Below are 27,776 nucleotides of genomic sequence, written 5' to 3' on the forward strand. Positions count from 1 at the left end.
GAGCTCCGCTATAAGATCTTTGGTCACATACTAAGCACGCGCCTCCACAAACAGATGAGCGTCTTCTTGAATGGAGAGCGCGTGGCCACCTCCACAAACAGTCACACACACTGAGGACCCGCCCCCACAAAAAATATTTTGTGAGGAAGGGGAGGAGGAGGGTGGAGAGGGAGAGGGGGAGGGGGGGGAGAAGAGGATGGGGGAGAGAGGTGAAGGGGGGGGGGAGCGGTTGGAGCGGGCGTGCATGAGTCGAGAGAAGAAAAAGGGCAGAGAGAGAGAGAGGCTGGTACAACAACAAAAAAGCTGGATAAACTCAGCGGGTGCAGCAGCATCTATGGACCGAAGGAAAAAGGCAACGTTTTTGGCCGAAACCATTCTTCCGGGTTTCGGCCAAAAACGGTGACCATTCAATTCGCTCCATAGATGCTGCCGCACCCGCTGAGTTTATCCAGCTTTTTTTATGTCTACCTTCGATTTTCCAGCATCTGTACTTCCTTCTTAAAGACAGAGACTGTGCACGGTAAGGGAATGAGGAGGGAGAGGGGGAAGAGTGTGGAGAGAGGGGGAGAGTGGGATTGAAGGGGGAGAGGGGTGGGGGGAGAGAGAAATGGAAGAGAGGGGAGGGAGGGAGGGGGAGAGGGGTAGCAGGAGTGGTGGAAGAGGGACGTAGGGGAAGGGGTGGGGGAGAGAGGGGAAGGGAGGGGGGGTGAGGGAGGGAGAGGGGTGGGGTAAGGGAAGAGAAGTGGGAGAGGGAGGGGTAGGGGGAGTGGTGGAAGAGGGACAGAGTGGAAGGGGGCGGGGGAGAGAGGGAAGGGGGTGGGGTAGAGAGGGAAGGGGTGGGGGAGAGAGGGATGGAAGAGGGGTGAGGAGAGGGAGAGGGGGAGGAGAGAAGGGGAGAGTAGTGGAAGAGTGGGGAGGGAGGGAGGGGTAGCGGGAGTGGTGGAAGAGGGACGGGGGAGTGGTGGAAGAGGGACAGAGGGGTAGGGGAAGGGGTGGGACAGGGAGGGGAAGAGAGAGGGGTGAGGGAGGGAGAGGGGTGGGGTAAGGGGAGAGAAGTGGAAGAGTGGGGAGGGAGGGGTAGAGGGACTGGTGGAAGAGGGACAGAGGGGTAGGGGAAGGGGGCGGGGGGAGAGAGGGAAGGGGGTGGGGTAGACAGGGAAGGGGGTTGGGGAAGAGAGGGATGGGTGGGAGAGGGAGAGGGGTGAGGAGAGGGAACATTGAAACATAGAAATTAAGTGCAGGAGTAGGCCATTCGGCCCTTCTAGCCTGCACCACCATTCAATATGATCATGGCTGATCATCCAACTCAGTATCCTGTACCTGCCTTCTCTCCTTACCCCCTGATCCCTTTAGCCACAAGGGCCACATCTAACTCCCTCTTAAATATAGCCAATGAACTGACCTCAAATCTCTGAATTCCAGAGATTCACCACTCTCTGTGTGAAAAATGTTTTCCTCATCTCAGTACTAAAGGATTTCCCCCTTATCCTTAAACTGTGACCCCTTGTTCTGGTCTTCCCCAACATCCGGAACAATCTTCCTGCATCTAGCCTGTCCAACCCCTTAAGAATTTTATACGTTTCTATAAGATACCCCCTCAATCTTCTAAAATCTAGCGAGTACAAGGCGAGTCTATCCAGTCTTTCTTCATATGAAAATCCTGACATTCCAGGAATCAGTCTGGTGAACCTTCTCTGTACTCCCTCTATGGCAACAATGTATTTGAGCATTGGGCATTGTGACATCACACGATGGAACGTTCACCAGGGGCTGGGGCTCCTGCAAAGGCATATGTAAATGAATCCATTCCGATTGGACATATGTGAATATTGGGCATTGTGACATCACACAATGGAACGTTCACCAGGGGCTGGGGCTCCTGCAAAGGCATATGTAAATGAATCCATTCCGATTGGACATCTGTGAGCATCGGGCATTGTGACATCACACGATGGAACGTTCACCAGGGGCTGGGGCTGGTGCTGATTCTATGGGTGAGAAGCCAGTTTATTTTTGAAATATTGGGGGGGGGGGGGGGGGGGAAGGATTTGATTAAGAACGTGTACTTAAACACGACGAAATGTAATGAGGAGCGGATACTTAGAAAGAAAAGTGAAATCTCTACCGAAATGGAAAAGATGTCGGCGATTCTGCGTCTGGTTTCGGAGTTGCAGTGAATCAAAGGAAGAAATGCAGCCAGAAGCCGTACATGTAAATGGATCCATTCCGATTGGACATCTGCGAGCATTGGGCATTGTGATTGGACATCTGCGAGCATTGGGCATTGTGACATCACACGATGGAAACTAATCAAAAGGCAGAAAGGCAGCCGGATGGACGGCAGGCGACAGGTACAGACTTTTATATGATAGATAGAAGATAGATAGATAGATAGATAGATAGATAGATAGATAGATAGATAGATAGATAGATAGATAGATAGATAGATAGATAGATAGATAGATAGATAGATAGATAGATAGATAGATAGATAGATAGATAGATAGATAGATGGAATGGATGCAAAAGTGGGATAACATAGAACTAGATAACATAGTGTGAATGGGTGATCGATGGTCCACATGGACTGAAGGGCCTATCTCCATACTGTCAATTCAATTTATTCCATTACTCCCGGTGCCATGAGCTAGTGAGGGTACTGATATTAAAATCTATAAATTGTTTAGTCTTTATATATACAATTGTAAATGCATCACTGCTTCAATAAATTCCCAAAAAGTTAAAGTTCTCCATTAAAAAAAATAATTTTCATTTCAGTTCCATGTCATTTGTGCCTCTATTGCCCTACAGTGGAGGTTGTTTTTTTTCAAATTTAGATATGTCAATGCTAATAAGATGCCAAATTAGGTGCCAAATGACAAATAAAATCTATTTGGCCTGCATGCACTAAACAAGTTCTCAATTTTTAATGTTGGAAAAAGTCAAATGTTAGAAATTAAATTCTAGAAACTAACCTCAGTCCTACCTTGGTCATGATTAGAAGTGTGATATAGTGCAAAACAGCACCTATCATCAAGGACACTATTTCAGCTACTTCACGCTTGAAATGGAATTGTGCAGTCATCAATGAAACGGATAAAGTAATCCGAAATACCACAATGCCAAGCGCAATACAAATTATAACAGCAATCTGTAAATTAAATTAAAAATTAGAGACTCCAGGAACAGCAAAGTGTGTCAATGATCGACCAAGCACTAACAAGGCCTGCACAATATTAGCACACAACAGCAATAGATGCAGCAGGGATACAAAATACTAACAAAGTATTACTTGAATAGATACAGGAATAGCCCATCTGTTTCCTGTGATATTAAAAACGAGTACACACAAAATGAAATGCACGCAATAAAGTTCAGATGTAAGTGAGGCAGGTTTATGCAATTTAGAGACAGTGAGCCCATTAAGTAGGAACAGTGGGGGAAGACATTCCAAATAAATGGGAAATGTTTTGTTGAAGTTTCCTTCCCATGATATGGGAAAGTCATATGCTGTTCCAGCTGAGTACGATCGTTGTTAGATCGACTGCTAATTAATGCAGCTGCATGTCTAAGATTGTCAATGCAACAGTGTTTGGATAGCTTTAATTCATCACTTGGAAAACAGATTCCATTTTGAGATGCCCACTCTGTAATTATGTTACAAGTACCAAATCAACAGATATACTCAGGTCAAGAACCGCAGTAGGTGTGTAATGAAATCAGAGTGTTCAAAATCATAATGTTAACTCAAAAATGTCAAAATGGAAATGTTAAACTAAAACCACTAAAATAACTTTACTTCAAAGCTTGACTATAATGTCAAGTATTCACCCATTTTCCAGGGAATGTAGCTGGTCTGCTGTACTTGTGTAGTGCACACTGTCTGTTACCACTTTTACAAAACATAAATGATTGCAGGGGACAGAATGTGGAATAGATTCACAACTAATTTTGTTAGACTGGAATTTTGTAATTACATGATTCGACAAGTAGGATTGCTTTCTTTGGAAAAGTTGATGCTGAGGAGAGGCTTAATTGAGGTTAAAAAAGTATGTGATATATAATTAGCATAGACTTATTTCTCAAAGCAGAGGGGTCAAAAGCCAAGAAATATTGGTAGAATAATTAGAAGGAAGAGAAGATTTGTATTCCCTCTGGAATCTACTGCTGAAAAGGTGAAAAGATCAGAAAACTTAACACATTTAAACACTACTAGGATGTGCATTTTAACTGTCTTAACCTACAGGATGATGTGCCTTACACTAGGTAGATTGATTATTTTGGTCGATATAGATACAATGGACAAATGGCTTCTTTCTGTTCAGAATTTTGACATAGTCATAGACAGCTCTAGAATATTACAGCTTGAAAGTACATCTTCTTAGTGTGAGTAGGAGCAGTCTGTGGTTATTTCAACAGGCACTCCAGGAGTACTGCTGGAAAGGAACTGGTGGGAGGTTGCATCGATAGTATTGGAAATGCAGCTATATAATTAGCAGCCTGTCCAACAACGACTGTTGTTATCAAGAGAGAAGATAATCACTCTATAGGCTCACTATTGGTCCATAGATATGAGACTTCAAATGCAGATGACTGACAAGAAGATTGCACAAACGGCAGCAAACCTCCCAAGTCCTTTTCGGTTGCAGTGATGTCTGATCCTCCAGTAATCAAAGGGTGTGCAGAGGTATATTCCTTGATGGCTAGGACTGTTAATCTAGCCAACCTTTCCAGGTGGAAAAGTTGTCTTCAGTCTGGTGCCACAAATGCCTGGTGTGAGCTATTTTTCCTGGCAGAGTGTCAGTGAGCATGGTTTCCTGTCACAGTTGTATAACTATAGATGTCAGTGAGGTGAAATGTATACAAGTTGTGGAGCAACAATAAATATAAAAGCATGCCCTCAGGTGGGAGCATGACTGGACAAGTGGTCATTAAACTTCTTCTGGCAACCAGGAGTTTAGTGACTTTACATATCTGGTCATGGATCCATAGGGCTGCACTCCTGATAGTGATCTTTCTTGTTATCTTCTCACAAGAGGGTCCATCTGGGTCTTGGGAGTGCATACAGTTCTGCCTTATGGTTGTCATCTTCTTTCACCAGGATGCTTTTACTGATGCTATTCAATGTCTTCCAGTTGAGGTGTATGTCAGATGTACGTTTCCCATTAAGAATTAGAATGCTGGTTCACTTTTACAGAAGCAGTGTTCAGTATATCAAGAGTACAAAATATACCGTATTTTGGAAAATCACATTATTGATAATGTATTAATGTACATGGTCTTGCACAAGCTGTGGCAATATGCTGAAGGTTGGCTGAGGGTATATGAAAGAAAGCAATGGTGGAGCTTTCAAGTTTATATGAATTGATTGGTGTAATTAGCATGTGTCTGTGCTGAATAATCTATAATTCTAGACAACTGTTTCGTAACTTTAAGTGAGATTTAACATACAAGATTCCTTGTCCATAATCAATGATCTTGTGAACCTTCATTCAAAAGAGTGCTAGGAAAAATTAGTTTACACTGGGTGAATTAATACTTATAGTGGATTTTTCTTAAAAGGATAATTGAAAACATGTCAATGCATTAAAACAAGAGAGAATAAACAAACACAGGAAAAGTTAATTTTAGGTAATATACAGAAAATTTATCATTTTATCTGACGGCTTACTTTTATCTGACTTTCAGGAAACAGTCCACGCTGATTTGCGATCACCTCATACTCTAGCACTATCCTACATATTAGGGATAATTTATAATTTTACTGAAGCCAATTAAGCTCCATCCGACTGCAAGAAATTGCAGTGAATTGTGGACGCAACCATCACACAAATCAACCTTTCTGCCCTCTCCCATCGGGCAAAACGTAAAGAAGTGTAAAAATGCACACCTCCAGATTCAGGGATAGTTTCTTCCCAGCTGTAAACAGGCAACTGAAACATCCTACCACAACTAGAGAGCAGTCCTGAACTACTGTCTACCTCATTGGTGACCCACAGACTGTCTTTGATCGGACTTTACTGGCTTTATCTTTCACTAAACTCACCCTGCACACTATGCCTTTCAGCTACTGCCCTCTGGGAGGCGTTACAGGTCAATTGCCTCCAAAACAACCCGTTTCAAAAACAGTTTCATTCCTACCGCAATTAATTTTTAAACTCCGTACGGTGAGGAAATACGAATAAGCGTGGCCCTTATGTATTATGAAATGTGTCTGTTTGTATGTATATCTACGTTACGAGTTGAATGTTTGATGAAATGTTGGAACCTGTATCGAGCTTTACTGAGAACAAATTCCACCAGCCTGGCTGTGTGGTCATTAAAAAATACAATACAATACAATACAATTCCCTTATCATGTATCATGTACACTATGAATGGCTCAATTGTAATCATGTTTGTCTTTCTGCTGGCTCGTTAGCACGTAACAAAAGCTTTTCACTGCACCTCGGTACACGTGACTGTAAACTAAACTGAAACCGGGAGAAAACCCCACGGTCACAGGGATTACATGCAAATTACGTACGGACAGCACCTGTCATCAAGATCGAACCCAGGTCTCAGGTGCTGTAAGGCAGCAACTCTGTTGCTGCGCCACTGGCTGCCCCTGTAACAAATTCCACATTCTAGGAAAAGCTCCACCATCATGATTGAATTAGATAATATGATGGGAAATAAAATAAAAGAAGAAATGTTAGGAATACTCAGCCAGCTAGATAGCAATTGTAGACTGAGAGTTAATAGTTCAGATCTATGGCATTTCACTCGCTGCAGGGAGAGCTTCCCATCATTATAATGACTGGTATTGGTTTATTATTGTCACATGTACCAAGATAGAGTTAAAAACAGATTTGCATTCTATTGTCAGTTCGTACATGCATGAATACAAAAAATGAAAGAAACATTAAACAAAGTGCAGAATATGTTATAACGACAGGGAGGAGCAAGTAAAAAAAAGACCAAGGGTGGCAACAAGGCAGATCAAAGGTTTTGGAATATATCCTTAGCTTTCAAGTCGTATAAAAGTGAGGAAGAAGCTGTTCTTAAACCTGGTGGCCTTTGCTTACAAGCCTTTGTATCTTCTCCCCAACTGTAGAGGGGAGAAAAGAGAATACCTGGCCTTGATAATGTTGGCTGTTTTCCCAAGACAGAGCGATATGTAGTTAATGGGGTATGGTGGAAGAAGAGATTGGTTTGCATGATGGACTGGGCTGTGTCCATGACTCTCTATGATGCTTTCTATGTTGAATCTGTAGAAATTACAGTAATTGGCGACGTGCAAATTACCTTAGACTTTTGAGAAAGGAGAGGCATTGGGATGCTTTCTTAGTCGTATCATCAATGTGGTTGGACCAGGTCAAATAGGTTGGTACACAAAAATGTTGGCGAAACTCAGCGGGTGCAGCAGCATCTATGGAGCGAAGGAAATAGGCAACGTTTCTGGCCGAAACCCTTCTCTCTCAAATAGGTTGGTGAGGTTTACACCTGGAAACATGAAGCTCTCGATGCAGGCTGGGGTGTGCACACCCCACTTCCTTAAGTCGCATATCAATTTCTTCATTTTGCTAACACTGGTGGAGTTTGCTGTCGTCACACCATGCTTCTCAGCTCTCTACACCAAGTGCTAGAGTACCTCAGCGGGTCAGGCAGCATATATGGAGTACATTGACAAGTGACCCAAAAGCTCGCCAATCCATGTTCTCCATCGATGCTGCCTGACCTGTTGAGTACTTCAGCACCTAGTGTTTTTCCTAAACTTCCATTATCTGCAGTTCCTTGTGTCTCCATTTCTCAGCTCCCTATCTCTTTTCTGTACTCCATCTTGTCATTTGATTGTGATCCGGCACGCTATGGTGGTGCCATTTGCAAACTTGGTAATGGAATTACAGCAGATTTAGTAGCAGTCGTGATTGTAGAGGGATAACAGTAAGAAGCTGATGACATAGCCTTCTGGGGCACAAGTGTTGAGAATTTTCGTGGAGGATGTTTCGTAACCTATCCTTGCACATTGTGGAATATGAGTCAGGGAGCTACGGATGAGATTTTCTGGATTGATTCGTTTAACCTTTGGTATACACAGCCAACAACTTTCAGTGAACCAAATTTTGGTTTATATAAATTTTGATTTCCTTAATATCTGCCAGCAAATTTGGAAATTCATAATATAGGTTCACTTACCTGAACAAATGATAAGAAGAGGACTATACCTGTTCTCCTAAAAGAATAATGATATTTTTGTGGTGGTACGTCAGGACAGTATATTAGCCCGAGAGCAAGTTCCTCCTGCGTAAAACAGATAATTTCAAAATGGATTTTCCTGCTACCCCAGTAAAGCTTTAAAAAAAGGAAGGTTTGAGAAACATGCAGCAAAGTGGGAAAATTAAGGAAAATATAGGTTTTCTTAGCTTTTTAGTTCAAAATAAAATTCAAACAATGGTTATAATTTATAATTTTCAGTGGCTGCACATAGGTAATATTTTGTTGTAATGCGGTGGCCCAATAGTAAAACGGTTGCCTTAAAGCACCAGAGAACCGGGGATTAATCCTGGCTACAGGTGCTGTCTGTACAGAGTTTGTACGTTCTCCCCGTGACCTGCGTGGATTTTGTCTGGGAGCTCCGGTTTCTTCCCACACTCAAAAGATATGTAGACTAATTAGCTTGGTAAAATTGTAAATTATCCCAAGTGTGTGTAGGATAGCTTTAGTGTGAGGGGATCGCTGGTCGGTGTGCCAAAGGGCCTGTTTCTGTGCTGTATCTTTAAACTAAACTAAATTGATCAGTCTAACAAATCACTAAATGTACTTCTTGTTTTAGTCAATTTATTGGCATTTCTCATTTGTAGCCAATTTCTATTTTCACAACTAAAGATTAAATTGAAATTGAAAATCAATTTTTTTGTATATTCATGGTGTTTGAATAACTGCATTATTGTTGGTAACTAGCCTTCTGAAGACTAAACTCATATTAGTGACAAGAGTAACAATGTTAATTAGCGGAACCTATATATCTATATCTATCTATCTATTTCTATATAACTAAAAGTCTTTGTCTTGTTTGTGCCCACGATGTGTCAATCTTTTTTTCCTATCTTCTTCCAAACGCTAGACCACAGCCTTTCCATGTTCACACATCCTATGCACATTTTCCCGTCGCATTCCCTCCTATATTTCCAAAGTTATTATTCCTTTAAATTTTAAAAACAGCCCCAAAAACTCACCATTCCAGAAAAAAAAAATCCGATTGACGTCACAATGCACTCGCAAGGCAGGACGGGAAATTCCGGGAGGGAGGGGCACTCCAGCGCTCGCGGTGAACGAGGAGTGGCGGCGGCTGCCGATGCCCGACGGCCGCCGGTACCTGGTGGGAAGGGTGCTGCCGTGAGCCAAGCCCAGGGACTGGGCCTGGGCGGAGCCGAGCCAGGTGCTGGAGGTGGAGTGAGGGCCGAGCCCGGGGTTGGGGATGGGGCCGAGAAAGAAGCCGCCGCTGGAACCAAGGACGAGCCTGGGTCCGGGGTTGGTCGGGGCCTGGACTGGAGCCCAGGCAGCTGCCGAGCTGACGGCTGGAGTCTGCAGCCAACGCCGGGCCGACTACGAGAACCAGGCCGAGTTCCAGGCCCTGGCGCTGCTCTACGACCTGGGTACGTGCTGGGGCAGGGAATGGAAGTGAGGGGAGGAGGATGAGGGAAATGAAGAGGGAGATGGGGTGGGGAGTGGGGTGGTAGAGTGAGATGGGGAGGGTGTGGAGGAGGGAGATGGGGTTGGGAGTGGGGTGGAGAGGGGAAAGATCCTGGGGAGGTGAGGAGGGAGAGTGGAGGGATTGGGGGAGAGGAGGGGGTAGGCAGGTTAGTTGTCACATCTACACTCCCTCTCTACCCTCCCCCCCTCTCTATCCCCTCCCTATTTACCCTCACTCCCACTCTCTCTACCCCCTCCCTCGCTACCCCCTCCCTCTCCCTCTCTACCCGCCCTCCCCTCCACTCTACCCCCTCCCACTCTTTCTACCCACTCCTCCTCTCTCTACCCACTCCTCCTCTCTCTACCCCCTCCCTCTCTGGCCCCCTCCCTCTCTGCCCCTCTCCTTCTCTACCCCTTCCCTCTCCCTCTTTACTCCCCTCCCCTCCCTCTCTGCAACCCCTCCCTCTCTACCACCCTCCCTATCTACCACCCCTCCTTCTAAACCCCACCCTCCCTCTCTAGGGATTGAAGAGGGAAGGTGAAGAGGAGGGAGTGCTGGGGGATGAGGAGAAATGAGCCGCGCCTGCGCAGTTAGGGGCTATGCGTGAGTGGTTAAATATTTTGTGTTGGGGGAACGGTTTGCGTTGGGGAAACGGGTGAGTGGTGGAATCTTGTGTTGGGGGTGCAGACCCAACGCGTCTACATTTGGTCCAGTATAATTCTATCTATCTATCTATCTATCTATCTATCTATCTATCTATCTATCTATCTATCTATCTATCTATCTATCTATCTATCTATCTATCTATCTATCTATCTATCTATCTATCTATCTATCTATCTATCTATCTATCTATCTATCTATCTATCTATCTATCTATCTATCTATCTATCTATCTATCTATCTATCTATCTATCTATCTATCTATCTATCTATCTATCTATCTATCTATCTATCTATCTATCTATCTATCTATCTATCTATCTATCTATCTATCTATCTATCTATCTATCTATCTATCTATCTATCTATCTATCTATCTATCTATCTATCTATCTATCTATCTATCTATCTATCTATCTATCTATCTATCTATCTATCTATCTATCTATCTATCTATCTATCTATCTATCTATCTATCTATCTATCTATCTATCTATCTATCTATCTATCTATCTATCTATCTATCTATCTATCTATCTATCTATCTATCTATCTATCTATCTTTGTTTGCTGTCCCATGTGATCTGGTACCTAAGCCAAAACAATTTGCACCACCTTACTCACCTTTGTCCCGCGGTCGTTCCAATAAAGTTTAGTTCAGATTGATGTTATATTTCACAAGAAAATTTACATTTTTAAAGAGTCAAGATTTGAGGATAAATTCTTCACTCTGCAGCTATATCTTCAGCTATGACTTCACAATGCTACATTGTTGCAATCTCGGCATACTCAGTCCTGCCAGGCTGCTAGCACTAGGAAGTGCGATTGCATGCTAGAACGTTGCTTTCCCTTTTTTTAAATCCTGGCAGCATGGAGGGATGGTGCATTTTTTTAAATATTTTAAAGTCACAGTACGCTGAATTTTGAATAAGGTGATCTGAGCAGCCCCTGTGCAGTTGGGGGTTATGGGTAAGTGGTGGAATCTTGCGTTGGGGGCACGGATTGCATTGGGGAAATGGGTGAGTGGTGTGTAACATTGCCTTGGGGAACGGGTTGCATTGGGGGACCAGGCCTCCTGTGGGGGCAGTAAGTGAGTGGTGCAATATTGCGTTGGGGGATCAGGCTTCCCATGTGACAGGAACCCAACGTGCCAACGTTTTTGAACCACCTTAGTCACCATTGTCCTGTGGTCGTTTGTGTGAAGTTTCGTTCAGATTGATGTTATTGACATTTAAACGTTTTTTAAAACTTCACTTTGAGCACAATAACTTGACAGATGTTGTGGCAGTTGATGGGAGAATCTTGCAGATTGCAGCTATGACATCACAATGGGATCTCACAGTCCTCCACCCGACAATGACATCACAATGGGATGGGGATGTCATTTGCAATAATGTTGCGATCATAGAACACTTAGTCCTGGCAAGAACAGGAGGGGGTGAGGGCAGAGTGAGGCTGAACAAGAGGGGGAGGGGGGGGGGGGGAGTGCTGGGAGAGGCAGGGGAAGTGGAATTGGAATTGGAAGTTCTGGGGTTGGCAGGTGAAGTGGAATTGGATTTTTTTTAAAGTCCAGTGCTGGGGGTGGCAGGGGAAGTGGAATTGGATTTTTTTTAAAGTCCTGGCAGCAAGTGCTTGCATTTTTTTAAGTTTAAAAAGAGGGAGATGAAGGGTATAGGTGAGTGGTGGAATATTGGGTTGGGGAAAAGGTTGCGTTGGGGGAATGGGTGAGTGGTGGAATCTTATGATGGGGAATGGGTTGCATTGGGGGACCAGGCCTCCATGGGGGCTATGGGTGAGTGGTTGAATATTGCGTTGGGGGAACAGGTTACGTTGGGTGACCAAACCTCCCATGTGACAGGGACCCAACTGTGGGTGAGTGCTGGAATCTTACGTTGGGGAACGGTTGTGTTGGGGGGCCAGGCCTTCTGTGGGGGATATGGGGAGTGGTAGAATATTACATTGGGGGAATGGGTTACGTTGGGGGAATGGGTGAATATCCGGGGCCGGGAGGAGCTGAGTAGACCGTAGCTGGGGCCGGGAAGTGCTGAGAGATACCGAGCTCCCACACACACCCCTCCCACACACACCACCCTTCCCCCCCCCCACACCCCCCACCCACACACACACCCCCTCCCCCACACACACCCCTCTATCCCCCTCCCACAACCCCCCTCCCCCTCCCCCCGCCTGCCCACACACCCCCTCCCTCACACTCCCACAACCCCCCTCCCCCTCCTCCTCCAACGTCCCTCACGCCCACACACAACGGGTTGCGTTGGGGGGAATGGGTGAGTGGTGGAATATTTTGTTGGGGAACAGGTTGCGTTGGAGGACCAGAACTCCCATGTGACTGGGACCCAATGGGTCCCACTTAGTCTAGTATATTACTAAAACTCTCATCTTGTTTCTATCTATCTATCTATGCGTGTTTGCCCATGCGATCCTGGAACAACTCCAAAACGATACCGATAGTGCTAACATTTTTGCACCATCTTACTCACTATTATCCTGTGGTCATTTGTGTCAAGTTTCGTTCAGATTGATGTTATATTTCACAAGTTGTAGACATTTAAAAGTTTACAAAACAGCACTTTGAGAACAATAACTTGACAGATGCTGTGTCAGTTAATGGGAGATTCTGGCAGTTTGCAGCTATGGCGTCACAATGGAATCTCACAGTCCTCCACCCGACAATTACATCACAATGGGATCTCATTTACATAAACTGCCGTGAACAGTCCTCCACTCGACAATGACATCACAACGGGATAAGCTCCATCCAGTGCAATGAGAGATTTCTTACATTGTTGTAAGGAGAGGTAGGGAGTGGGGGAGGGAAGGAGAAGAAATGTTATTTAAACATTGTGTTTAGTGGGGGAGTGCGATAGGGGAGAAGTGTGATTTAGTAGGGGAGTGCGATAGGGGAGACGCCTGATTGGTCTGGCTCCCACATGGGGGGAGCGCAGCATCGAGCTGCCAAATCATTAACGATAAGATTATTTTCATTTAAAAACAATGCGGTTTTCATTGCCAATTATATTGATTTCATTATTTTGGGGGAGGGAGAGTCAGGGTGCACGGTGTCTCCACCCCTCCACGTTACAGCCGGTGCGGGGACGCTCCCCCCCTCCCCCCCCCCCAACATCATCGCTGCCCTGCGTTGGGTGGGGGGGGTGGGGGGCGAGGCCATGAGACAGAGGGTGTCTCCACCCCAACCCCGCGTTGCTGCCGGAGCGAGGACGCTCACCACTCCCCCCCCCCCCGACATCATCGCCGCCCTGTGTCGGGAGGGAGGGGCGAGGCTGAGAGGCAGAGAGAGAGACAGAGGGTGAGAGACAGAGAGAGAGAGACAGATATAGCGATAGTCAGAGAGAGACAGAAATAGACAGATGTAGAAATAGAGAGAGACAGAGAGAGAGACCGAGGGACACCCCCCTCACCAAATAAAAACATGCTCGCCCCCCCCCCCCTACATCAATGCCGCCCTACGTTGGGGGGGGGGGGTCGAGGCCGAGAAACAGAGACAGACAGAGAGAGAGGCGGAGAGAGAGAGACAGATATAGAGATAGAGAGACAGAGAGAGAGAGAGAGAGAGAGAGAGAGAGAGAGAGAGAGAGAGAGAGAGAGAGAGAGAGAGAGAGAGAGAGAGAGAGACGGAGGGAGGGTGAAGAGGCGGGGAGTGCTGGGGGATGAAGGAGGAAAGGGGTTGGAAGATGGATGGCGAGATGATGGAGGAGGCGAGGGAGAAGTGGGAGGAGGGGAGGGAAACCTACATTTCCCAAGTTACTAATCTTTTAAAAACTTCTTACAAAAATTAAAGTTCTTCAAACTCACCCATTTTGAAGAAAACATTTCGGACTGATGTCACAAACCACTCACACGCTCCGGTCGCGAGGGGCATTCCAACGCGCTTGGCTCCGCTGTTATCGCTCGCCCTCTCCATCTCTACCCTCCCTCCCCCGACTCTACCTCCCTCTCTCTAACCCCTTCCCTCTCTGTCCCTCTCGCTCTCTACCCCCCTCCCCCTCCCTCTCTATCCCTCTCACCTCCCTATCCCTTCCTACCCCCTCTACTCTCTACCCATCTACAAGGGGAACTCCAGTACTCCAACCCACTCGGGCCCACTCGGATCCGCTGGGTCCCATTCGGCCCCGCTCAGCTCCGCTGGGACCTGCTCGGCCCCACATGCTCGCCTTCGCTCAGCCCCGCTGGGACCCGTTAAGTGCAGCTCCATCGTCTCCACTCGAAGAGGTGAGGGAGGGACTGGGGCAGTGGAGGAGAGGAAAAAGATCCTGGGGACTTTAGGAGAGTGGGGGGATTGAGGGAGAGGAGGTGGTAGGGAGAGCTGTTCAAATGTCTACACTCCCTCTCATGCCCCTTCCATCTCTACCCTTCCCCCCTCTACCCCCTCCCTCTACCCTCCCTCCCCGCTCTCTACCCCCTCCCTCTCTACACCACTCCCTCCCTACCCTCCCTCCCCCCCACTCCCCCGACACTATCTCTAATCCCCTCCCTCTCTGCCCCTCTACCTCTCCACCCACCCACCTCTACCTCCCTCTCCCTCTCTACCCCCTCCCTCTCTACTCCTCTCCCTCTCTACCCCCTCTAAGGCATCTGTGGGATTTAAATCAAACTAACTAAATAAATCTGAAGAAGGGTCTTGATCCAAAATGTCACTTATCCACGTCTTCCAGAGATGCTGTCTGACCCACGGAGTTGCAACACCTTGTGTCTTTTTTGGTAAACCAGCATCTGTAGTTCCTTCTGTCTGTCTCTTAATTAAATATTACTCAATATTAATTATAATATTAATCTAATGTCAAGGGGGGGTTAGTGTGTGTGTGTGTGTGTGGGATGGTTAGTGTGTGACGCCACAGGCCGCCCCCCCCACCCCCACCCCCGCAACCTTGGTCAAGTATAATACTAAAAGTCTTTGTCTTGTTTGTGCCCACGATGTGTCTCTGGCTGTGTCACCTATCCTCTTCCAAACGCTAGGCCACAGCCTTCCCATTTTCACACATCCTACTCACATTTTCCCCATGGAGGCGATAAACATCTTCCCGTCACATTTGCACCTATATTTCACAAGTTATCGACGATTCAGGTTTAAAAGAATAACATACAGCCACAGTGCCACAATGACATCACAATGGGGCGTTGCCAACGGTAACCGCAGCTTCTCACAGACAGTCTTTTTTCCAGGAGGTTCCACAAATAATGTCACAATGCCACTCACAATTGCAATGGGCTCTCAAGCTGCCGAGTGCCACAATTACATCACAATGAAACGTTGCCCCCGGTAACTGCAGCACGAGGTTGCTGTCCCTGTACCAATATCTGAAGGGGCTGCTCCTCAAGTTCTGGTTGCATTTTAATAATAATAATAATAAATTTTATTTATAGGCGCCTTTCAAGAGTCTCAAGGACACCTTACAAAAATTTAGCAGGTAGAGGAAAAACATGTAAGGGGAATGAAATAAATAGTAGAGACATGACTAGTACACAAAGTAAAGACAGAATACAATTCAAAACACAATATGAGGCAATTAATGCACAGATGAAAAGGGAGGGGGACGTGGGGCTAAGGATAGGCAGAGGTGAAGAGATGGGTCTTGAGGCGGGACTGGAAGATGGTGAGGGACACGGAATTGCGGATCAGTTGGGGGAGGGAGTTCCAGAGCCTGGGAGCTGCCCTGGAGAAGGCTCTGTCCCCAAAACTGCGGAGGTTGGACTTGTGGATGGAGAGGAAACCGGCTGATGTGGATCTGAGGGACCGTGAAGGTTGGTAGGGGGAGAGGTGGTCAGTGAGATATGGGGGGGGGGGGGCAGATGGTGGAGGGCTTTGTAGGTGAGGATCAGGATTTTGTAGGTGATCCGGTGGGAGATGGGAAGCCAGTGAAGTTGTTTGAGGACTGGAGTGATGTGATGCCAGGATTTGGTGTGGGTGATGAGTCGGGCGGCTGCGTTCTGGACCAGTTGGAGTCGGTTGATGTAGGTGGAGCTGATGCCAAGGAGAAGTGAGTTGCAATAGTCCAGTCGGGAGGAGATGAAGGCATGGATGAGTCTTTCAGCAGCGGGAGGTGTGAGAGAGGGTCTGAGTTTGGTGATGTGGCGGAGATGAAAGAAGGAGGTTTTAATGACATGGCGGATGTGAGGCTCAAGGGAGAGAGAAGGTGGTCTCACGATCCTGGTGTTTGGACACAAGACAGGGAGTGTGGAGGGCAGATTGAGGTGGGGGGGGGGGGGGGGGGGGGGGGTGTACATCCCTGTCAGTTTGCTCCTGGGCCTGGCCGAGATGCCCATTCGCATCCAGGCAGACCAGAGTCGGCTGCCTGCCCCTCTTCCAGGACTATGTCCGTGCTCGCGTGTACCTGTAGAGGGAACACGCGGTGTCAATGCTGGTCGCAGCGGGGGAAGGAGAATGCTGCGTGCTGCCATAGAAGGAGAGAGAGGGGGAGAAAGAGTGCCCACAACCCCCCCCCCCCCCCCCCCCCCCCCCCCCCCCCCCCCCACATCGAGTCCACGATGCCCACCCCCGCCATATTGGTGGGTTCATCAACACTAGGGAAATCCATAACAAATTTCAAGATTAAATTACCAAAGCATTTATAATGGGGAGATAATTTGTAAAGCAGATAGTCATTTTTGTACGAAAATTATCACAATCTAAAAATATTAAAGGTGTATAGAAACCTCATTTTTTATGATATGCAGAATATTAAAAAAATAAACAAATTAATAAGGATCAAAGGATTAATTAAGGACCATATTCATAAAGGGCTTAAATATAAATGCAATGGTGAACTTATTGCACTTTTGACAGACCACAATTGGTAGCATAACAATGATTGTTATTTGATAGACTTTGTGAGTGCAAATAATATAGACAATAGACAATAGAGCCAGTACCACCAGCACAATGTGATCATGGCTGATCATCCGCAATCATTACCCCGTTCCTGCCTTCTCCCCATATCCCCTGACTCTACTATCTTTATGAGCCCTATCTAGCTCTCTCTTGAAAGTATCCAGCGAACCAGCCTCCACTGCCCTCTAAGGGAGAGAATTCCACAGACTCACAACTCTCTGTTTGAAAAAGTGTTTCCTCATCTCCGTTCTAAACGGCTTACCCCTTATTCTTAAACTGTGGTCCCTGGTTCTGGACTCCCCCAACATCGGGAACATGTTTCCTGCCTCTAGCGTGTCCAAACCCTTAACAATCTTATATGTTTCAATAAGAATCCCTCTCATCCTTCTAAACTCCAGAGTGTACAAGCCCAGCTGCTCCATTCTCTCAGCATATGACAGTCCCGCCATCCCGGAAATTAACCTTGTAAACCTATGATGCACTCCCTCAATTGCAAGAATGTCCTTCCTCAAATTAGGGGACCAAAACTGCACACAATACTCCAGGTGTGGTCTCACTAGGGCCCTGTACAACGACAGAAGGACCTCTTTGCTCCTATATTCAACTCCTCTTGTTATGAAGGCCAACATGCTATTCGCTTTCTACACTGCCTCCTGTACCTGCAGGCTTACTTTCATTGACTGATTAACAAGGAGCCCCTGATCCCGTTGTACTTCCCCTTTTCCCAACTTGACACCATTTAGATAATAATCTGCCTTCCTGTTTTTGTTACCAAAGTGGATAACCTCACATTTATCTACATTAAACTGCATCTGCCATGCATCTGCCCACTCACCCAACCTGTTCAAGTCACCCTGCATTCTCATAGCATCCTCCTCACAGTTCACACTGGCAACCAGCTTTGTGTCATCTGCAAATTTTCTAATGTTACTTTTAATCCCTTCATCTAAATCATTAATATATATTGTAAATAGCTGCAGTCCCAGCACCGAGCCTTGCGGTACCCCACTAGTCACTGCCTGCCATTCTGAAAGGGACTCGTTAATCTCTACTCTTTGTTTCCTGTCTGCCAAAGTTTTCTATCGATGTCGGCACTCTACCCCCAATACCATGTGCTCTAATTTTGCCTATGTGGGACCTTATCGAATGATTTCTCAAAATCCAGGTACACTACATCCACTGGCTCTCCCTTGTCCATTTTCCTAGTTATATCCTCAAAAAATTCCAAAAAGTTAGTCAAGCATGATTTCCCCATTGTAAATCCATGCTGACTTAGACCGATCCTTTTACTGCTATCCAAATATGCCGTTATTTCATCTTTTATGATTGACTCCAGCATCTTCCCCACCACCAATGTCAGGCTAACTGGTCTATAATTCCGTTTTTTCTCTCCCTCCTTTCTTAAAAAGTGGGATAACATTAGCTACCCTCCAATTTACAGGAACTGATCCTGAATCTATAGAACATTGGAAAATGATCACCAATGCTTCCACGATTTTTAGAGCCACTTCCTTAAGTGCCCTGGGATGTAGGCCATCTGGCCCTGAGGATTTATCAGCCTTCAGTCCCATCAGTCTACCAAACACCATTTCCTGCCTAATGTGGATTTCCTTCAGTTCCTCCGTCACCCCAGGTCCTCTGGCCACTGGTACATCAGGAAGATTGTTTGTGTCTTCCCTAGTGAAGACGGATCCAAAGTACCTGTTACAACAGTAATATTTACAACATAGGGAAGTAATACCTCTAAGGGAAAATATAGATGTGTTTAACATTCTGAAAGGTTTTAATAGGTTGGATGAACAGTAAAATAGAAATTAAATGTTCAAGAAGGAACTGCAGATGCTGGAAAATCGAAGGTAGACAAAAGTGCTGGAGAAACTCAGCGGGTGCGGCAGCATCTATGGAGGGAAGGAAATAGGCAACATTTCGGGCTGAAACCCTTCTTCAGGCTGATGCAGGGTGGGGGTGGGGGACGGGTAGAAGAAAGGAAGAGGAGGAGCCAGAGGGCTGAGGTAGAGCTGAGAAGGGGAGGAGACAGCAAGGGCTACCGGAAATTGGAGAAGTCAATGTTCAAGCTGCTGGGTTGCAGACTGCCCAAGTCTGAGGTGCTGTTCCTCCAATTTCCGGTGGTGCTCACTCTGGCCATGGAAGAGGCCCAGGACAGAAAGGTCAGATTCGGAATGGGAGGGGGAGTTGAAATGCTGAGCCACAGGGAGATCAGGTCAGTTAATGCGGACCGGCCACACTGCTTCCTGTAAGGACTCCATCCCCTACTCCCAATTCCTCTGTCTACGCAGCATCTGCTCCCAGGCTGAGGTGTTCCATACCAGGGTATCGGAAATGTCCTCATTCATCTAGGAACGGGGGTTCCCCTCCCCTACTATAGATGAGGCTCTCACCAGGGTCTCTTCAATATCCCGCAACACTGCTCTCTCTCCCCATCCTCCCACTCGGAACAAGGGCAGAGTCCCCCTAGTCCTCACCTTCCACCTCACTAGCCGTCACATACAACAAATAGTCCTCCGTCATTTTCGCCACCTCCAACGTGACCCCACCACTCGCCACATCTTCCCATCTCCCCCCCGTCTGCTTTCCGCAAATACCAATCCCTCCGTAACTCGCTGGTCAATTCTTCACTTCCCACCCGCACCACCCCCTCCCCGGGCACTTTCCCTTGCAATCGCTGGAAATGCTACACTTGTCGCTTTACCTCTCCCCTCGACTCCATTCAAGGACCCAAGCAGTCGTTCCAGGTGCGACAGAGGTTCACCTGCACCTCCTCCAACCTCATCTATTGCATCCGCTGCTCTAAATGTCAGCTGATCTACATCGGTGAGACCACGCGTAGGCTTGGTGATCGTTTCACAAAACACCTCAGCTCGGTCCGCATTAACCAACCTGATCTCCCTGTGGCTCAGCATTTCAACTCCCCCTCCCATTCCAAATCCGACGTTTATGTCCTTGGGCCTCCTCCATGGCCAGAGTGAGCACCACTGGAAATTGGAGGAGCAGCACCTCATATTCCGCTTGGGCAGTCTGCACCCCAGCGGCTTGTACATTTACTTCTCCAATTTCCGGTAGCCCTTGTTGTCTCCTCCCCTTCTCAGCTCTCCCTCAGCCCTCTGGCTCCTCCTCTTCCTTTCTTCTTCCCGCCCCTCACCCTGCATGAGTCTGAAGAAGGGTTTCATCCCGAAACGTTGCCTATTTCCTTTGCTCCATAGATGCTGCCGCACCCACTGAGTTTCTCCAGCACTTTTGTCTCCCTTAGAAATTAAATGTGATTCATCTAAGTGTCAGTTTGAATACAATCAAGTACATATGCAGAAACACAAGAGATTGCAGATGCTGGAACCTTGAGCTAGAAAAATAACTTGAGCAACTCAGTGGTTCAGACAGCATTCATGGAGAAAAATGAAAAGATAATGATTTGGTCATGACCCTAGTATGGATTACCTCATCCTCATCCCAATTGAACAAATCCCAGTCATTGACGACTCTTGCTCTGGTTCGCATCCACAACTCCAGAAACATAGTGGCTATAGTTTGAAAGAAAGAGTACTTGTTGAGGTTATCAATTTTTTTATTCTTTATTAACATTAAAAGATTATTCTATGGCAAAAAAGTCATATATTTTATGTTATGATCATTTACTGCCAGAATGAATAGATTTGGGATGGAAGGTAATGTGAAATTTTAAAAATCTACAAATCTTCTGGCGATACCACTGTTGTCGGCTGAATCATGGACGATGTTCAGTCAGCGTACAAGCGTACTGGTTGAGTGGTGCCACAACAATAACTTGCTCAACATTAACACAACCAAGGATCTAATCGTTAACTTCAGAAAGGGGAATGTCAGGAGTCCACATAACAGTTTTCTGATGACAAACACCATTAGGTTCAGGAACAACTATTTTTCTACAAATATTAGGTTCTTGAAACGACCTGCACAACCCCAATCCTATCTCAGCAATCAAACACTATGGACCACCTCATGCACTACTAAGGACATGTTTTCTGATTTTGTTTTGCACCAATGTCTTGTATATTGTAGTCTTTTTCATTTCACTGCCTTGAAGAATTTATGTGTAATCTGTGTATAAATTGGCTTATTGTGTCAATGTACCTGTGATGCTGCTGCAAGCAAGATTTTCATTGTACCCAAGACCTCACTGTACTTTTCATATAACAATAAACTCAACTTCATTTGAAGACTGCTATCTCGTGCTGAATTATTTGATCACATAGAGCCATAGAATGCCTGGCCTTGCCTGTCCGAAAGTAACATAAATAACATTGCTATGCTAAAGGAAGTGAACATACCCCAGATTCCCATGAACATCGCAAATAAAATTGTTATTTTCTGATCAAAGATTTGTGTCACCTGCAGAAAAATAAAAAGTTAATTAGCACTGGTCACTCACCACACCATATATTGTGACTTAATCTCTGAACTGTAAACTGTAATTTTTCTGTTTGTATCAGTCAATAAATCAAATGAAATCTACAATTGTGGACACAATAGGATACCTGAGAAAGTTTGTCCATTAATCCTTCCATAGTGAGAAGGTAGACAAAAATGTTCGAGAAACTCAGCGGGCGAGGCAGCATCTATGGAGCGATGGAATAGGTGACGTTTTGGGTCGAGACCCTTTTTCAGTTTTGTGATGCCCCCTTCCATAGTGAGAAATGTTTTAGTAATATCACTATCAGCTTGGCTCAATTAGCAGCCGACCTATTTTTATTTCAACTCTCTTTTAAAATGTATATACGACTTTAGTTTTTGCCAGTATAGTATTCTTGCATCTTTTTCTTAACTAATGTAATGCTGCTTCTCCTTCCATTTTAAAACACATTGCTGTGTGCAGAGAGCTGTCAGAAGAGTAGTGTTTTCCTCTGACCAACCTACCAAAAGCATGCAAGCAGATGGTAAATAGTGAAAGTTATTCCACTGTTATTCATAACAAGAATGGGTATGAAGACATTTAATACTGAGCAGGTGAAATAAATGAGAAACTAATCAAAGAAAGATACAAACCCTAAACTAGATGGGTTGATTCTGCACATTAAAAGGGAGAAGTATTATATTATTATATTATATAAGAAAAATAAAAACGTGTCTCTGGTAATAATTAAAGTTATGTCTGTTAAGAGAGTTAGAACAATTAGGCAAAAATAAACCAAGTGGCATAATATCAATGATGGAAAGATCAAATGCCAAATGGTTCTGGCCATAGATGATGACTGTGAAACAAACTGCTGGCATTAGTTATTTCTGCTGAATGGTTTCAAAAGAAATCTGGGATGCAAATACCATTTTACTTCGGAGTCACGTGAGTGACTACGTGAAGAACCCGCTCAGTGCGCAGGCGTGGCATTACGCCAGCAGTGCAACAGCGGCAGCCACGGGAGTTAGGCTCTCCCGCTACAGAATGAACCGGACCGTCAGGTGAGTACCCTGAGGTCGGGTTTTCTTTTACAGGTGAGCCTTTTTCTGCTTGTGTTTTTTACAGGCAGAGAAAAAGGCTCTGGAACAAAACTGTCCCCCGTTCAAGGAGGAACGTATTCCCGTCGGGGAGGGGGGCAGCAACAGGCGGTAGGAGCGTTACCCGGTGTTCCGTAATTCCCCGACACCGTGCCGAGGCCAGCCCGCTAGTACCTGAGCAGCAGGCTGGATGCATAGCCACTCGAGAGGCATCCGGCAGGTGTTCCCGATGTCGGACGGGACGTCTCTCCACCCGCACGGGGGGAGAGAGAGCCGCCTGAGCCGCTGGAGCGGCTCACGGAGCAGGTGCCTGCGAGACGCGCTGCTTGAGGGGCGCTCTCGCTACTACAAGGCACAAAAGCTCCAGAAGAAGGCGGTAGGAACAATTACCGGGTGCTCCGCTATCCCCATCACCGCGCCGAGCCCAGTCCCGCTAGTGCCTGAACTGCGGGCTGGATGTCTAGCCATCCGAAGAGGCATCCGGCCGGTGGCGTCCGATTTGTCGGACGGGGACATGTCTCTACCTAAATGGAGGAGAGACAGCCGCCTGAGCTGCATCCAACAGCAATTGGAGCAGCTCCAGCGAAATGCGCAGAAAGAGCGCTCTCGCGGAGGGAGGTCAGGCACCCCCTCCACAGTGTTCTGTACACTGCCCTCTGCTCCCTCATTACTGGAGGCTAGCATTGGTGACCAGGGCTGGGTTGGTCTGGAACAGGGGCAGGCGGACGAATTCGGGAGTATGCCAGGGGTGCAGGAACATGAAGAGCTGTTGGGTGTGATGGACCGCTTGTAGCAACCCCACGGGCTGGAGCACCGCTGGAACCAAGAATGGCGGCCAGCATCAACCATTACTGGAAAAGGTGCTCGCTGAGGTGCTGAAACAACACACAGCACCAGAAAACTGTGAGGCCCTCAGAGTAAAAAGTGTCAACAGCCAAATCTGGGGGCATGTGGGTCACACATCCGGACCCAAGAACTCAAGCTACAGCGGATCCTAAGGCTCCTGACGTCGGCCATCACAGCATTTGCTCGTTCCATGGAGACCACGGAGATGGATACCTGCCAGCAGGATGTGCTGGCATTAATGTGTACCACACAATTTGAGATCAACAATCTCCGGAGGGAAACATAAGACCTGCCCTCAATCCCAAATTTGCTGGCTTGTGTAAAGCCCCAGCTGCGGAGATGGACGCGCTGCTATTTGGGAAAGATTTCAATAAAAAACTGAAGGAGATGCAGGAAGCATCAAAAACCTTCGGCCTAATGAGGGCAGGCCCCGGGACGAGCAAACCAAGACCTCCGATACCCAAGCGGCAGCACCCCACGGCATCCACCAGTCGACGTCCGCAATATGGGACTGGTGAACGCTTGGGGTCCGCACATTATCCCCAAAGATCTTTTAGATCAGGGCCCGCAGCGGACCCTCTGGAAAATGCGCCTCCCCCCCAACATCGCCAGCACGTCAGAACAAAATCTTCAGGAAAATGAAGAAACAGAATCGCCAATAACCATGGAGGTAGGTGGGTCTGGTCCCTACCAGCATATAGAGAATAAGGGTGCTTTATTAACAGGGGGGAGATTACACTTGTTTAAAGAAGCATGGGGTATGGTCACGAGTGACAAGTATATACTCAACAGCATTAGTGGATATAAAATACAATTCATGTCAGAAAAAACGCCGCCAGTTCAACAATGGCCCCAAAGGGTATTTCTCCCTCCGTCAAAGAGAAACGTGAGGGACAAGCTGAACTGGTGAGACTTAACCAAAGGGGGTAATCGAAAAGACCAAACATGAACCTTTGGAATTTGTATCGAATATATTCACTAAAACCAAAAAAGATGGTGGCTGTCGCATCATCATTGACTTAACATCACTAAACAAATTTGTTAAGTATATACATTTCAAAATGGAGACATATGTTACTGCCAAACAACTGAATTCCAAAGGACACTTCATGGCAAGCATTTATCTTAAAGATGCTTACTATCTAGTACCCATATACAAGGATCATCGCAGATACCTAAAATTTATCTGGATGGTACAAAGCATTGCCCTATGGGCTAACTTCAGCCCAAGATTATTCACCAAAATATTGAACCCAGCCATGGCAATACTAAGAAAACAAAAACATATTGTCATGGCATATCTGGAGGATATTCTGATAGTAGGGAAAACGATGGAATTGGCTGTGGCAGCAGTATCAGCTACAAAACAGCTCCTCGAAACTCTGGGGTTCGTCCTACATCCAGATAAATCTAAGTTGAAGCCATCCACTATCATGGACTACCTGGGCTTCACAATTAACTCAGTCCATATGACTGTTACCTTGCCAAAGGCAAAAATGGTTGAATTAGCACAATCATGCAACAAATTAATGGTCAACGAGCGACCAACTATTCGACAAGTAGCAAGAGTAATTGGGGAAATGGTAGCAGCATTTCCGGCTACACAATTCGGACCTTTGCACTATCAAAAAATTTACAGAGAGCAAAGGTACGGGCAATAAAACGACATACAGGTCACTATGATCGTGTCATGAACTTACCCACTGAAGCAATATCAGAGCTACAGTGGTGGGCAGAAAACGTTTGGCATAGTTTCAGCCCTATCTTTATCACTAACCCTACTTTAGTTATTCAAACAGATGCCAGTGCTCAAGGCTGGGGAGCGACTAACTCCATATCCAGCACAAGTGGTAGATGGACTAACCTAGAGTCATCATTACTACTTACACTGGGCATTAACTATCTAGAGATGTTGGGCGCCTTTTATGGTTTAAAAGCATAGGTATCTAATATGCAGCACTTGCATGTTCGGTTACAAATTGATAAATACTACGGTGATGGCTTATATTAACCATATGGGTGGCATAAAATCATTATCATGCGACAAATTGGTCAACATGATTTGGCAATGGTGTGTCGAAAGACATATTTGGCTATCAGCTACTTACCTACCAGGTAAGCTAAACACCCATGCCATAAGAAAATTAAACGCCTGGGTTGCAAGTTTGAACAGACCTTACCTGGAACTGGGATTGTCCAAACAAACCATCACCACCATGTCGGCATCCCTTCGAACATCCACCAAGAGGCAGTACTTAACCAGCATCAAAAAAGGGAGAAGTACTGCCAGGAAACAGGGACAACATACGCAACAGCTACAGCCACCAACATACTGGAGTTCCTGGCCTATCTACACCACGATGTAGGGATCAGCTACAGTGCCATCAACACAGCGCAGAGTGCTCTTTCTGCTTATCTCAAACCAGCGCCAGGACAACAGGCGATGGGATCCCATCCACTGGTGGTAAAACTGATGAAGGGCATTTACAATATCAAGCCCTAAGCCCATGTATACCCATATTTGGGATATCAGTGTGGTCCTGACATATCTCAGGGAATGGCCACCAGCCAGATCCCCCGGCCTCGAGCAAGCTACACTAAAGACGCTCATGTTGATGGCACTTGTATCCGCTCAGAGGGTCCAGTCACTACACCTATTGCGACTGGACAACATGATCACAGCTCCAGACCAGATCTGTCGTTATCTAGCGACTGGTCAAACAGAGCAGACCAGGAACACCTAATCCAGTCGTGGCTTACCCACCAGAACCACGGTTATGTGCCATGACCCACCTACTATCCTACATAGACACAACCAGAATATTCGAGGGAGATGAAAAGCCTTGTGGGTCAGTCACAAAAACCTTATGGTGGGGTACGAGCCAAACCATTGCGAGATGGCTCAAGCAGGTGCTAGAAACTGCTGGGATAAACACTAACATGTACAAATTTTATTCCACCAGGGCAGCATCCATGTCGACGGCTAAAGAATGGACATGCTATAGACCACATCCTGGCTACAGCAGGATGGTGGGAAGGGAAAAGACCGTTCAGAAATTTTATAATAAGCCGTTGGCAAAACCTGGTTTATTTGCAGTAAAGATTTACGAACTGCAAATATTTAATTTAAGCCCAGGGGAGCAACTTAATTCTTTGTTGTTATTGTTTAAAAAATACCATTGTGTTTTTCTACAAATAGACTCATTGGTTCATTACGATAACACTTCCTCCCTCAAGAACTTCGGCAGTGAGTGAAATGAAACTGTTACACGGTTTGAAATCACAGAGCTTTGAAATCTTCACGTAGTCACTCACGTGACTCCGAAGTAAAATAGTAAGATTAAACGAGAACTTACCAGTTTGAAGTTTGATCTGTATTTTATGAGGAGTTACGATGAGGGTATTACGTGCCCTCCGCTCCCACCCTCATTATATGGATCAAACTAATAAATTGATGTCTCCTTATCTTTACTATGTTTACTTCAAAATAACTGTGTCTATCTGTGATTCCACACCGCTGCTTGGAAGTATGCCGCGCCTGCGCACTGAGCGGGTTCTTCACGTAATACCCTCATCGTAACTCCTCATAAAATACAGATCAAACTTCAAACTGGTAAGTTCTCGTTTAATCTTACTATTATGTAGTCTACCAGCAAAGTTTGGCATTGCTAGGATACTTTAGCATAATAAGGAACCCATGTTTACCCAATCCTACAACAGTTCAAACATTGCATAGGATCAGAGTGGGGAGTGGGGGGGGGGGGGGATTCTCAGTCTGTAAAAAGGGAATAAATATAATTAACTTTAATTTTATTATCTGTATTTGATTTTGCGTATTCTTAATTGAATTCAAATAATTCTTTAATTTCCTTAAATTCCTTACATCAACTTAAAGAGTTTTTAAATAACTTTGATTGCCAGAGGCATCTAAGGGTGTTAAATAACTTGACAGATTTTACTTAAGACAAAGTTCCACCCCACCTATTTCTTCTGTCAAAGTTGCCTGAGATCTCACTACATCTTCCAAGATGCCTCCAGAATCCAGACACCTAAAATATTCCAAATACTGATCCACTTCAGGCTAAAACAGGTAAGGGACAAGTCTAAACAGCAGACCAGTTCCAGTTCTATTCATTTATATTAGGGGAACCTGACCACTCTCATCAAATCTGATTAAATACTCAATACTACTTTCCTGCCTCTCCCAGTAGCCTTTCACCCTCTTGCTTATTAAGAATC

The 27,776-nt window shown here is 45.8% G+C and overlaps 1 protein-coding gene across 1 annotated transcript in view; it reads right to left on the minus strand.

Moving 5' to 3' along the window:
- Positions 1–20,791, minus strand: part of LOC116984763 (anoctamin-9-like) — a 75,466-nt gene extending 54,675 nt beyond the window's left edge. The window contains exons 1-3 of the mRNA XM_033039126.1: positions 20,661–20,791; positions 8,179–8,283; positions 2,987–3,151 (exon numbers count right to left, since the gene is read on the minus strand). Of these exons, the coding sequence (XP_032895017.1) occupies positions 2,987–3,151; positions 8,179–8,283; positions 20,661–20,738 (348 nt within the window). The 5' untranslated portion in view covers positions 20,739–20,791. The remainder of the gene's footprint in view (positions 1–2,986; positions 3,152–8,178; positions 8,284–20,660) is intronic.
- Positions 20,792–27,776: the final 6,985 nt, after the last annotated feature.

This window comes from Amblyraja radiata, chromosome 20 (genome assembly GCF_010909765.2).
Source record: "Amblyraja radiata isolate CabotCenter1 chromosome 20, sAmbRad1.1.pri, whole genome shotgun sequence".
NCBI classification, from domain to species: domain Eukaryota; kingdom Metazoa; phylum Chordata; class Chondrichthyes; order Rajiformes; family Rajidae; genus Amblyraja; species Amblyraja radiata.